The 14,713-nt window shown below is 37.0% G+C and overlaps 1 protein-coding gene across 1 annotated transcript in view; it reads right to left on the reverse strand.

The window, feature by feature from the left end:
* The window catches only part of H2.0 (Homeodomain protein 2.0), a 220,551-nt gene extending 214,673 nt beyond the window's left edge, over positions 1-5,878 (reverse strand). The window contains exon 1 of the mRNA XM_067765702.1: positions 5,296-5,878. Within this exon, the coding sequence (XP_067621803.1) occupies positions 5,296-5,878 (583 nt within the window). The remainder of the gene's footprint in view (positions 1-5,295) is intronic.
* Between the last annotated feature and the right edge of the window lie 8,835 nt (positions 5,879-14,713).

The raw sequence follows: 14,713 nt of genomic DNA on the forward strand, positions 1-14,713 counted from the left end.
AAGGACAATCGCTTACTATTGCATGCTTAAATTTAGAGAGTCCGTGCTTTTCCCATGACCAGCTATATGTTGCTTGCTCTAGAGTTGGAAAACCAAAAAAATTGCTTATCTTTGCACCGAACGAAAAAACCAAAAATATTATGTACCCACTTGCATTACAATAAGATACAATAATAAAATGTTTTAAACGAAAATTTCACCAAATATGCGTACAAAATTCAATTCAATTTACAGAACAATAAACTCAATTATCAGAAAACAAAACAGAAAAAATAATGCAACATTCATTCTATCATGGGCGTTACAACGTACGCCTGGTAAAGCTAGTCTAGTTATATAATTAAACGATTAGGAGTTGAGTACGAAAATGAAGATAATCTCCGTTACATTTATACTAGGTCTAAGAATAGTTGCTGTAAAAAGGGCGGTGCCAGGCCCGTTTAATAAAATTGTTTTTATTATTAATTTCCTGGTTATAAGCTTTTCTTGTTATAAATACACTTTATAAGTGCAATGACATTGATATAAAAATGTTTTTCATAAAGTTATTTCCTACTATGTTCTCTTTGAAATATAAAAGTGGGCGTTTTTCTCAGGCAACCATATAATGGTTTTGAGTCAAAAAAGGCCGGGTCAAAAAGTTGTCCTAGGTGAAAGTTTATGGGGTCCCGGGGATACCCAAAGCGTTTTCATGGCGAATCATGCATCCATTTCATTTATCGAACTTTTTCAAAAAATTTCACAAACAAAAGTGAAATTCGGACTTTTATTTTTCAAGGACAAATAAGCGCATAAGCGATTTTGGCCGTTTCGTAACAAATTACTACAACTATCCCTATTTCGCGATAACTGACACCAATTGAAAGCACCAATCAAGGTCCTGTCTTCCTCCACCTGCCTCGCCCAACTCAGTGGAGGTCTCCCCCTTCCTCTATTTCAAAACTGTGGTGTCGACTGAAAACTTTCTTGGCCGGAGCGTCGTCGTCCATTCACATAACATGACCTAAACAGCGAAGGTTTTGGGTTTTTATTCCCTGCACTATCGTCATATCTGTGTAAAGCTCATACAGCTCATCATTAAATTTTCTTCGATACTCGCCGTCGGAGAACTTTTCTCTCGAGCAATACAAAAGCCATCTCATCTTCTCTCCATAACGTTCGTGATTACCACTAAGTTTTTAATTACTACTCCCAAACATGTGCCCGGTTACATATACGAAATGTTTTCCTAAGGTTAAATTGGCCGTTCCGTAAGGGTATGTCCGTAGGTTTTATAGAATGTAAGTAAATAACCTGTTCACGATTTAATTATCTGCAATGTGTTATCAACAACTGGGTGTATAAATTCTGGATTCCTTGTTTATAACATTGAATATTTTCTTAGTAACCATGGAGTAATTTCATAGAATTTTATTTGCAAATAAAGATCAAAGCTTTTTTAATGCCATTGGCTACTTTAATGCAGAAATGTAATTTTAATTGGCAGTGATTGACACATACGCGATACAGAAGATTTTGAAATCAATTCTGTTCATATTATACTGTTCTTGTGTTTACAGTGCTTCGCCTCATCCAATAGCAGCGACCACTTACAAATTGTCATCAGGACGACTTGTCGTTTCCACAGGGTAGGATCATAGGTTTGATGCAGCTAGAGTTGTGCTTCCATATTACAATTAAAAATATTTTTGTTGTATTTTGGGTAACCGCCACATGCAGAAAAAAATTACGTACAATGTTGGGGTTGACTCTGGATAAGCGCATCCTTCTGCCGAATCTGGTCAAAGTGCTTACGGATATGCCTCCTAACCAGCCTGGGAATTAGGACTGGATCGAGAAGTTCTCTTCAAGGATGTGCCGGTTTGAGACAATTAAGCACAAAGTACCTGTTCCGCACCTCATTATGCTCATCTATATTGAACTCTTTTGTCTGTCTATGTAAATGATGAATATCATTTAGCAACCCTGCCCTCGCTGAACTTCCATCTGAATATTGTAATGGGTTAAACACCCTTAGGCACTCCTCCATATATCTCTTTGTGAACTTAGAGCTGTGTTGAGTTTACAAATCTCCACAAGGGTCAAGTATTCCGTCTGAATTCCTTCGCAAGTCCACGCAATCTGCCAATTAAGTACATATCCAACAAAATCTGGGACTCAAATTTGCCGTGGTAAATACGAAAACCCGATTTTGATATTGCGTGCGAACACATTTAAGTGTGGGCTAGTAAAATTGTATTTTCACTGTTTTAAATTACTTCTAAATCTAGCATGTCGAACGATTTTTTAATTCTCCATCATTTAATGTATCAATGCTTGCGAAAAGCAGAGCAACAGTAAAGCTATTAGACAATAAAGACGCTCAAGTTCGCGAAAACAAAGCTATGGAGGGCTTTATCTGTCCAGAATCGACAATTTTGTTGTTATTGTTGTTGTAGCAGTGCTTCGCCACATCCAATAGGTGCAACCACTTACAAATTGTCATCAATATCCTCTAACGGTAGTCCAAAAAAACTTGCAGATTCGACAGGGGTGGACTAGAGTGTGAAGGGTGTTAGAGGCGTTGGCTCCACATTGCAATTGAAAAGATGGTTGGTGTAATGTGGGGACACGTTGCAATAAGGACATACATTATGTATGCCGGCATTGATTCTGAATTAGTAAGAGTTTAACCTGTTACAGTATCCAGATCGAAGTTGAGGTAGAGTGACGTGCGTTTCACTAGGGAGATTGCTTTCCTCTTCTGCGAGTTCAGGGTACTTATCTTTAAAAACGAGGTTCGCCTTTTTGTGGAGATCACTGAGAATTTGTTTGTGTTTTTCTTCTACATTCCGCTGTGTTCTCAGCAGCGGCATTTCCTCATAATGCTTGCTGAGATGACTTCCTAAGCCCCTCTTCCAGCAGATGTCTGGCGATGTCCAGGATTCTGGGTATTCAACAGAAATTGTTCAGCATTTCATATCTCCCCCTGATAGTCCTCTCGCGCCACTGTGTAGCTGGTGTTCTGAGAACATAAGAGGACAGCCCATTCTGAGACCTAGGCCTGTATTTTTTTAAGGAGGTGGACGCGTAACATGCAAGCGGCCGGTCAATTGCTTCGTAAGTGGTAATGGCGTCTTTTTATCTTTATTCCAAGTGCTGCCGGCATGTGATTTGAAGATTTTATTACCGCTCTGAATGCATGCTCGCAAAATGAAGATCCTGATCGAACGTCACTTCTAGTGTTTAAGGGTGTGAGACAGTCGGTAACGTAATGCCATCGATGTGGATGTCCAATATTGTCGATGATTTGGTCGGTGACAACGGCAGGTTTTGCGAGGCGAAAGCCCTGAAAAGATCAGGGAGATAGTAGCTTATTTTATTACATAGCTCATCAATGGCTGGGCCGGGAAATCTTAACTAACGTGCCGTGATTGACTGTATCAAAAGATTTTGATAATTCTAGCGATATGAGTACTGTTCTGTGGTGGGTTTTTTCATTTACTCGCAATTCATCTATGTGTTGATGGCGTTTAGCGCGGTGGTAGTGCTATATACTTTTCCAAAGCCATGCTGATGATTGGCAAGACGCAAGTTTGCAGTGAAATATGGAAGCAGAGTGGCTTCAAGTGCCTTGCCTACTGGCGATAGGAGAGATATCGGACGATAAGATTCTCCTATGTTAGCTGGTTTCACAAGCTTTAGTATAGATACCACCCTCGCCATTTTCCTTTTTTTCGGGGATGACGAAGGTGTACAAAGACAGGCTGAAGTCATGCGCTAGATATTTCAATCCCTTTATGCCAAGTTTTTTGCTATGCCGCCTGGGCCCCTAGATGGTTTAGTATGATCAATGTCATCTTCAAACTCTTTATAGGGTACGCTTTGTGTTTATGCTTGTGTGTGTGTCTGTTGTCCTGCCGTCCAGCTTTGTCAACCGTGGAATGCATAAACGATTTGTCAGCAGAAAGCGCTCGCGCATTTTTCCGCATCCGACAGCAGTTTATCGCCAAAGGCGATGGATATTTCGTCATTGTGCTTAGTTGAATTCGATAGAGACTTTACGGTAGACCATATCTTACCTACATCGGCAGAGAGGTTACAATTCTTTAAATGCTCCTCCCATTTCCCCGCTTGTGTTTATCCAGCAGCTGCCTGATTCGTTGGTTTATGTCCCTTATTTGGGGGTCCCAGGGCTGTCTTATAAGGTCAAGCTCTCGCGCTAAAGTTACGACCTCCGCTGTAAAGTGTGGGTGGATTTCCAGGATTCTTCCAGCGGGAATGAAACGAGCCAACGCGGATTCAATGACCGTACGGAAATTAGGCTCCCTTGCTGGGCATCATTCGGGATTGGGAGGACAGCAAAGTGACTATCAGTGTATTTTTTATAGTCTTTCCACTTGTATTGTTTAAAGTTTACGAAAGTGAGGATTTCGAGCGAAAGGAGTATGGGTAGGTGGTCAAGTGCCCATAATATCGGCTTCCAGTAGACGCAGTTAACGCGTCCTGCGCTAACGAACTATGACAGCTTCCTACAATACGAGTGTGAGCATTCTCATTTATCGTACAGAACGTCGTTTTTTCTATTTGGTCCGCCAGGATCGCACCCCTGCTGTACGCCTGTAGGCCATAATGCCACAGTTCGTGGTGAGCAGTATCTACTGGGGCAGCAGGTGACAGGAGGGATATAGATGTCGATAATTTCTAAATTTGCATCGCCTGACCGGACAGATATGCCTTGACATTCTAGTCACTGAGACTAGAACATCTTGGAAAGTGACACATTCCAAGGTAGAAACTGCATTGGGCAGATGTCGCAAGCAAATATATTCTCTGCTGGCAAACGATACATAAGGTGGTAGGGCCTGAGAGTATGTTTCCCTAACCTACACGTGTACTAGTTCCGGAAGGAGGGGGAGACGACCGCGTCGCAGAAACGTTCGTGTGGGGTAGTGGCCCCGGATTGGGTTCGATAACTTCCCGGGGCAGGAGAATATGGAGCAGTCCCGCTGCAAGCATATGTTGAGAGGATGAAAATTTGTGGAAGGGACGCAACAAATTAAATGGGGCTACACTGAAATGATCGGGAAAAATCCCGAGTGGATCCGGTACATAGAACCGGCTGGCTTGGGAAGCGGACGCCGACGTAGGTCCTGCATGGTAGAAACTATTTATTCTGATGTTATGTGGAATCACAATACCTCTTACAGCTTATTTCATTGGCCTTCCGTTAGAGGCCTTTATTCTAATTCTTTAGTGGTGGAGCCTTGTTACAATAACAACAACATCTTTAGCAAAACCTTCATAATCACTTACCCGCTTCGCGCCTGTTGCTTGTCGCACGTATCGGCGTCGGACGCACGATTGATCTAAAATCCAAACAAGGCGCTCGTAATATTGGCATTTGATTTTGAAACCTTTCTTGCAAATTATAACAATCTCCCGTCACTGAATACCTTTTAAAATCTAATGTTGAATTTTCAATTTTCATCGGTTGTACTTCTTCCATTATACCCGAACAATTTGGATGGGCACATGAGCCCTTATATTCTTTCACATTCGGATTGTGAAAACAATCCACTACACTCATAATGCTATCTTTAACAATTTCGTCATTCTTGAATTCCGGTTGACATATTTTTTCACTATTCAGTAACCGATCAACACTAAAACTAAGCTGAATTTTCGTTTCACCAATTGACCCTGGCAATTTTGTTTTATTGTTATTCTCATTGCTTTTGCTATCAATATCCAGCGATTTTGAAAATTCTACGTGCACTTCTTTAACACTTTCCGAACACAAAGGTGCACTTCCGGCGGAAGGACCTTCCATCGTCAAATTCGTTGGCATTGACTCCATAACCACATTTAAACACCGATCTATTTCCAACACTCCCATTTTCCGGTTTTAAAGAAAACTCATTTTTTTCATTAAATTATTCTTAGAAACACATTTGTAACATACAAAGAATTGTATTATCCTATAATTACAGTTTTTGAAAAATTTCCTACGATCGCCGGTGATTTTCAAATTCTTTCGCAACCCGTTTTCATACACCATTCGCACCGATTGGTAAGAGTCGCTACAGAGTACTAAAAGTGCCTCCAGCATCCGAATTTGATCATTTAGGCAGTACATATCAATTGAGCGGAATATCATATAAACAAATCGATTATCTTTGTATTTGCATACAAACAGTGGTGCGATGTAATGATTTATCAGGGTAAAATTGAGAAACAAATGGTTTCTGTAGTTGATTTGCGAAACTATTAAATGCCGTCGTTCGAATATGTAAATAGTGTTATCGGAATTTGTTTGACGACCAAAAGGAAAACCCCAATAAGGTACCATGACTTATGTTATAGAATAACTCGTCCTCTTCGCAAATACTACACGTCTTATGGACCTAGCTAAATTGCTCCCTCGAGATCTGGCAACTATGCCACCCCTAGTAGCTGGAGCATTGACCTCGCGAGCACAGGACATGAACAACAACGTGCTCAACCGTTTCTTCCTGCAGCTCACATTTTCTACATCTGCTGTTGGAAACGAGGCCCAACTTATAAGCTTGTGACGCCATAATGCAGTGTCCAAAGCCTTAAGTCTTCTCTCTTCAGAGATATGAGCAACTTTGTGAATCTAATGTTGTAGAATTTGTACTGCTTTACTGCTTGATTGATCATGTGCATCTCCTGTCTCCTTTTGATTTCTGCTAAGCGGGTTGGGACGTCTACCGTCAATTCATCGAGTGCTGTACCCTCCTTTGCCAACTCATCGGCTATTTCGTTACCCTCTATCCCTTTATGACCGGGAACCCAGTAAAGATGTATTGTTCGGTCTGAGCGAAGTCTCTCCCTACTTTTTTGCATTCCAAGACACTTCTTGAGATTAATACCTTAATCGCCGCCTGACTATCAATGTTAATATTGATGGGACTTCAGCTTAAGCACGTTTCCTCCATCCATTTTCCCACACTTGCGGCAACCATCCGGCACTATTAAGGCCCCAAGACCTCTTTCGAAGCTGGGTTTTACAGCTTCAATAATAATTACCAAAGAGAGAGTGGCACCACTGCATTATAGCATCTTCTTCCATCCATACAGTGCAGCGGAGGCTTTATTCGATATCTCTTTGGTATAAAGCTTCCACGACAACTCACCATCTAGATACTTTGTGCTGTACTTGTAATGGGGCCCTAAGCTCAAGCCAAATAATCTCAACACATCAAATCAGTCAGCTGATGTTTCACTTTTGTAACATTCCTATCGTGCATAATGCAACCGTGCATGCAAAAATAGATATACATAATTTTCCATTTTTTCGTGTGAGCAGTCAAGTTTTTGGTTAACGCTTAAATTATAAAGAAGTTCTATTAAATTGTACTGGGGAAAAAGCCCCATTGAAAACCGATAAGACAAATACAATTTGTAAAGTTTATAACATTTGAGCGTGATTAAATCCACAGTTTTCTTAAAACCAAACCAACATTCTTTTAATGTGGAAATGGGCGCAGTACCCGATCAACGCGACTAGTTCGCAACATTCTCCAACAACTAAAGGTGGAACCTTGGATCCGTTCCTGAAAACTACCGTGCATCTTCTCCTGCATTCTTCGCAACTTCTGGTTGGTAAGCAATTACTATTCATCTATAAAATAGGGGTTATTACATGGCGACCGTGCGGCGCGGGCCAGCCGCTAGTGAAATTTAATTCGGAGCACAAAATAAAAGGGGCATCCATACACGTGGGCGTTCGCGCAGAAAAACGACAACGAGGTATGCCTCGTAGACACAAAATGGCGTCGTATGCCACCATTTCTCAATTTTTAAACCCACGCTGCCACCGATAAGCCGCATATTCTAAATAATATCAATTTCATCTATCGTGCTGCATCGCACCCATCATTAATTGAAATTTCAACATCATCATTCATTACTGTTGTACTTAGTACCAGCGTCCAGTAGCAATCACGCATATTTTATATGGCTTACATTTCGGCATTCCAACAAGCAATCTTCACTTGCGACACTGCTCCACCAACGTATCTCTATACGTACACAGTTTACGTACATGTTTTACATATAATAAATATAGATATAATATATTCCTAAATTGCATATTCATATATTTTTATAAAATTATGTACGGTAATATTTTTTTACATGCAACACATTCGTGTGTTTCAAATTGCATATGTCACGTGGACATCCTATTACATGTTAGCCTATTTGGTAAGAAAAAATGCATAAATTTTTACAGGTCATTGTGCAAACTGTACTTTGCGGAATTTGGTAATCCCAACATATAACATGTCTTAAATATTACTGTGGTTTTGCATATAACTGAAGTTGCCAACTCGGGACACCTTTTCGATTTATTGCGTTTTAACCTATATTATATGGTTCTCGTTCCAATTTTCTCATCCATTTGAGATTTTTCTTTTCGACCACGCGTTCCTCATAACGCCTTTCACGTATTTTACGTGGGTATGTCAATAAAATAAATTTTGAATATTCAGAATGTGTAAGTTTTTTTTTACAACCGGTATCCGCCCTGAAATTCATTAGACCATAAATCAATCAAATCTGAACATTTTGTCTTCATATTATCGGTAAATAATCATTTTCATTTTAAATGCATTTTTTTGAGTTTAAGCCCAAAACTGTATTTTATTATATCATCCAAGTAGACATAATTCACAATTGCCACGGATAATAAACGGCGACAGCCTTATTAACCCATACTTAATAAACTAATACAAGGTGAGATTTTTTTATAAACGATGGTTTGTTAAAAACCAATTGAGATTTTTTGAATAAAGCGGTGCGTCCGTGATTTCATCTTGAGACTTTTAACAATTAATAAACATACTTTTGTGCAAAGTTTAAATTCCATTACACTCTAAATATTTTTCATACAAGTTTACTGCAGTTTCAATTAAATATTCTAATCAATTGTTAAATATTTCTTTACAAAATTTTTTTCTTCTTTTCCCTCAACACTTCACCTTCAAATATAAATTCAACATTCAAACAAGTGCCTTAGTAATTTCATATGTACAACCTTAGAAGTGGTAGACAATTGAACAAAAATTCAGATTCAGAATCCGATTCAGATAAATCAGGCTCAAGCTACGAAAGTTTAGCCTCATCTTCGACCGAAAAAGTCACAAACCAGGAAAATAGATTTTCTTTATCAACAGATTTTCCAGGCTTCGAAAATTCTTCCATTAAAAATTCAACTTCTAATTTAGCTCCAAATCTTAACGATTCAAATAGTGAAATTTTAACTTCTTCTACTTTAAAACAAGATCCTAACGATCCAAATAGTGCAAACCTAGTTAACCCTTCTTTTAACGTAAACCCAGATCTTAACGATCTAATTAGTACAAACGTTGCCTCATCTTCTGCTAATTCAGCTCCAGATCTTAACGATCAAATCATGGCAACTCCAGAGGAAAAGAGAATTTTTATTAACACATGTGCTAATTCCATTAGAGAAAACTACAGTGGTGATCCACTGGCACTTGATTCTTTTATAGACAAAATTGAATTACTCGAACAATTCGCTACTGCAGATTTAACCAATACTTTTATAGCGTTCTTGAAATCAAAATTAGAGGGTAAAGCTCGTGAAGCAATACCAACACAAGTAGCTTCAGTCAACGAAATTAAAACAGCTCTACGTAATAGGATCAAACCAGACAACTCGAAAGTTGTAGCAGGGAGAATTGCAGCGTTGCACGTTAGCGGTAACAATTATACAGATTTTGCAAAAAAAGTTGAAGATTTAGCTGACTCACTTGCGCGGTCTCTTATTATTGAAGGGATCACTCAAACGAAAGCTCATGAAATGGCAGTCGAACAAACTGTTAACGTGTGTCGTCTAAATGCAAAATCCAATTTAGTAAAAACCATTTTAGCCTCAACGGCATTTACTGATCCGAAAGACGTAGTAGCAAAATTAATTGTAGAACAAAACAACGAAGTAACTGAGCGTCAGGTTTTAGCTTTTCGATCACGTGGTAACAGTACATTTAGAAATTCACGTGGTAGTTATCGAGGTTTTTACCCAAACCGCGGCTATACTGGTTATAGAAATAACAACAATTCATTTTCACACAATAGTTACGGTAATAATAATCAAAGATACAGGAATTATCACGGAAATAGATATCAAAATAATCACAATAATAATGCGCGTCCAAATACCAACTCTAATCCAAACAATAGTAACAATAGCAACAGCAATTCGAGATCAGCCAATGGTAGAGGTCGAAACGCAAACGTTCGCGCTTTAAACGCCAGTGCCCCTCAGGAGCGAACACTGAGGGAGGACGAACTAAGCCAGTAAGCGAACTTCCCTCACCAACAGCCATCTATTGTTTAAATTTAAATTACTCTGATTTTATAGAATTACAACTAAACGAGTCACAAAAATTTTGTTCTTTCCTAGTAGACACTCAAGCCGACATTTCCTTAATAAAAATATCATGTCTAGACAGAAATATCTCCTTAAATACGAACGACATTATTAACATTACCGGTGTCACTTCTAATTCAGTTTCTACTTTAGGTAAAATTACCGCAAATTTAAATTTTTCAAACTTTTCTATTAAACATACTTTACACGTAGTAAATGAAGACTTTAATATTCCATCCGATGGCATACTGGGTAAAGATTTTCTGAAAATTAACAAATGCATTATTAATTATGAAAGAAATAGTATTTCCTTTTGGGTAGGTAATGAAAAAGTCGCGATACCAATCCTACACGGAACAGAAAGCGACAGTTGTATCATTCCACCAAGATGCGAAGTATTCAGACTTTTTGATTTAGGAAATTCACCCGAGCCACTTTTCGTGGACTCGCAGGAAATTGAAAAAGGTGTTTTCACAGCTAGGTGCATTGTTAATTCCAGTAACCCAATAATCAAAGTCATTAACACCACGGATGATATAAAGTGTGTCAAAAGAAAAAGTATTAGGACAGAAAAACTTTCGAACTACAATGTTTATACAATTAACAAGACAGAAAAAGAAGACAAACGTACGAAAAAACTAACTTCGATTTTAAAAAATCAAATACCTCAACATGCTCATAGTAAATTAATTGACCTTTGCATAGATTATGCCGACATTTTCGCTCTTGACACGGACAAAATGACTTTAAATAACTTTTACGAGCAAAAACTAAGATTGAAAGACAACGATCCGGTATATGTTAAAAATTATAGATTGCCATATTCTCAACGCGAAGAAATAAATCGCCAAGTAAATAAATTATTAGACAACGATTTGATTGAACCCAGTTATTCGAATTACAATAGTCCTTTGATTGTAGTCCCAAAGAAAGATACAAATGGTCAAAAAGCATATCGTATGTGCGTAGATTTTCGCGCAGTAAACAAAAAACTCATTGCTGATAAATTCCCACTAACTAGAGTTGACGATATTTTAGACAATCTCGGTAGAGCAAAATATTTTTCCACATTAGATCTTTTTTCAGGATTTCATCAAATCCCCTTGCATCCTGACTCTCGTGACATTACGTCTTTCAGCACTGATCGTGGCGCATTTAGATGGAAAGTGCTTCCATTCGGCTTAAATATAGCACCAAACTCATTTTCGCGAATGATGACCATAGCTTTTTCGGGTATACCACCCAATGTCGCATTCTTATACGTCGACGATATTATCGTCATAGGGTGTAGCGAAGCACACCACATTAAAAATCTTTCAAAAGTCTTCGATACTTGTAGATCTTTTAATCTAAAACTTAACCCAAATAAATGCAACTTTTTACGACCAGAAGTCACATTTTTGGGTCATAAATGCACAGCTAAAGGTTTGCTGCCAGACGACTCTAAAATAAACGCAATTAAAAAGTATACGAAACCGACTGACAAAGACGCGGTACGACGATTCGTCGCGTTTGCAAATTATTACAGACGGTTTATACCCAATTTTGCGTCTCTGGCATCGCCTCTAAACCGATTAAGCAGAAAAAGAGTTGAATTTGTATGGGATGTAGAGTGCGAAAGAGCATTTTTATCTTTGAAAGCAGCGTTACTTTCACCAAAATTACTTCAATATCCAGATTTTACTAAACAATTCATTATTACAGTTGATGCTTCCACAACTGGATGTGGCGCTATTTTAAGTCAAGAACAACAAGGTAGTGATTTACCAATTTGTTTCGCTTCTAAAGCATTTAATAAAGCAGAACAGAAAAAACCTATTATAGAATTAGAGCTTTTAGCTATTTACTTTGCAATCAAGCAATTTCGACCATATGTGTATGGTACCCATTTCATTGTAAAATCAGATCATAGACCTCTAGTATACTTATTCAACATGAAAGACCCATCTTCAAAACTTTCAAGAATAAGACTGGAACTATCTGAATATAACTTTACTATTGTATATATAAAAGGTAAATCAAACGTTTGTGCTGATGCACTATCGCGTATGACAATCAATGAGATTAAAGAAGCTAATAAACAAATTTTGGCAGTACAGACAAGAGCCATGACAAAAAAGGCAAACGACAAACATTTACACAGAAAAACAGACAAAACCGACGAAAAACAACTTACTTTACATGTCTACGACAAATTTTCATTCAATTTTTCGAAAAAAGTCCCACGAATAAGATCTGCAATTACGTACGATAAAAATAATAAAACAACAAATTTAAGAATTTTTGCGCATATTAAACATAAGAAACTCGAGTTACTTAGTTTTGAGCTTGTTAACGAAATAATGACTTTAGAGAAATTACTTTCGAGGCTTGAATCAGAAGCCGGCAAACACAAAATTAATCAGATTGAATGGCCTAAAAACGATATTATGTTCGAACATTATACAATTACGAATTTCAAAAATATTGGAAATAAAATTTTAAAATCATTAGAGATTATACTGACAGATCCAGTGGAGACAGTAACAGATGAAGATACAAAATTAAAACTTATGAAAATTTACCATAATGATCCCATTTCCGGTGGACATTGCGGAATGAAAAGACTTTACGCAAAATTGCGAACAAAATTTTATTGGAAGAACATGACTCGCGATATATCGAAATATATCAAAAATTGTAAGGATTGTCTCTTAAACAAGGTTAAACCTAAAACAAAAGAAAAACTTGTTTTAACACCAACTCCTTGTAAACCATTTGATATACTAGTAATTGACACAATAGGACCCCTACCTGAGTCCAAATATGGTAACAAGTTCGCACTTACCATAATTTGCGACATGACTAAATATCTGGTAACAGTCGCTGTACCGGACAAATCGGCAAAAACAATCGCTTCAGCTATTTTTGAAGGATTCATTTTAACTTACGGCACAATGAATGCCATAAAATCAGATTTAGGTACTGAATTTAAAAACGAATTACTTGAAGAATTAACTAAACTTTTAAATATTCAACATAATTTTTCAACTGCATACCATCATGAAACTGTTGGAACGATCGAACGTAATCATAGAGTCTTTAATGAATACTTACGTGCATATTTGAAAGATACGTTATCTGATTGGGATGTTTATTTAAAATACTTTACTTTCCTACACAATACTACGAGTAGCACAGTTTTCGACAATCAATTTTCGCCTTTCGAGTTAGTTTTTGGGAAAAAGGCAACTTTGCCAAATGAATTAAGTAAAGAAAAAATTGACCCGATCTATAACGTCGAAAACTATGCCAAAGAAGTTAAGTTTAGGATGCAGAAAACGCACAAAATAGCACAAAACCTAATTAATAAAAACAAATTACAAAGTAAAAATCTATATGATAAAACTGCACGACCTTTAATTATAAAAATCGGAGATAAAGTAATTTTACAGAAAGAACCCCACCACAAACACGAGAATATATATCAAGGTCCGTTTACTATAACTAAAATCAACGAACCTAATGTAACTATTTGTGATGAAGTTACGAGAAAAGAAAAAATTGTACACAAAAATAGAATTACTAAAATACATTAATAACTAATTGTTTATATTATATTCATATATTAATATTCTTTTCAAACAGCCAAGAAGGCAGAACAAAAATAATACAATTACAAACATAATACAAATTCAAATGTAAAACAAAAAATTACAAATTTAGATGTAAAACAAAAAAAAACAAAAAAAAAAAACCATAATGAAATGAATCATTCTAAAACTTTACATACACATACGTATTAAAACATATTCCTAATATTTGCATATTGCATTGTATAAAGAAATTTAATTATCACTCATTAAAATTATTTTACATATAAAATATTAAATAAATTTAATAATATTGTATAAATAAACTTAATTATCGTTAAGTATTTTACATATAAACTAATTTCATAAACTGCAAATTGAAACATAAGCTGATAAATATTAGATTTTCATCATTTAAAATATTCCCATTTTACTTTTTCGTAAACTTTGAGCAAAAAAGAAGTCGACAGACTTGATCACCCTGTCGACTCCTTTTTTCCAAAGGAGGGTGATGTAATGGGGCCCTAAGCTCAAGCCAAATAATCTCAACACATCAAATCAGTCAGCTGATGTTTCACTTTTGTAACATTCCTATCGTGCATAATGCAACCGTGCATGCAAAAATAGATATACATAATTTTCCATTTTTTCGTGTGAGCAGTCAAGTTTTTGGTTAACGCTTAAATTATAAAGAAGTTCTATTAAATTGTACTGGGGAAAAAGCCCCATTGAAAACCGA

This window comes from Eurosta solidaginis, chromosome 2 (assembly GCF_040869045.1).
Source record: "Eurosta solidaginis isolate ZX-2024a chromosome 2, ASM4086904v1, whole genome shotgun sequence".
NCBI classification, from domain to species: Eukaryota; Metazoa; Arthropoda; class Insecta; order Diptera; family Tephritidae; genus Eurosta; species Eurosta solidaginis.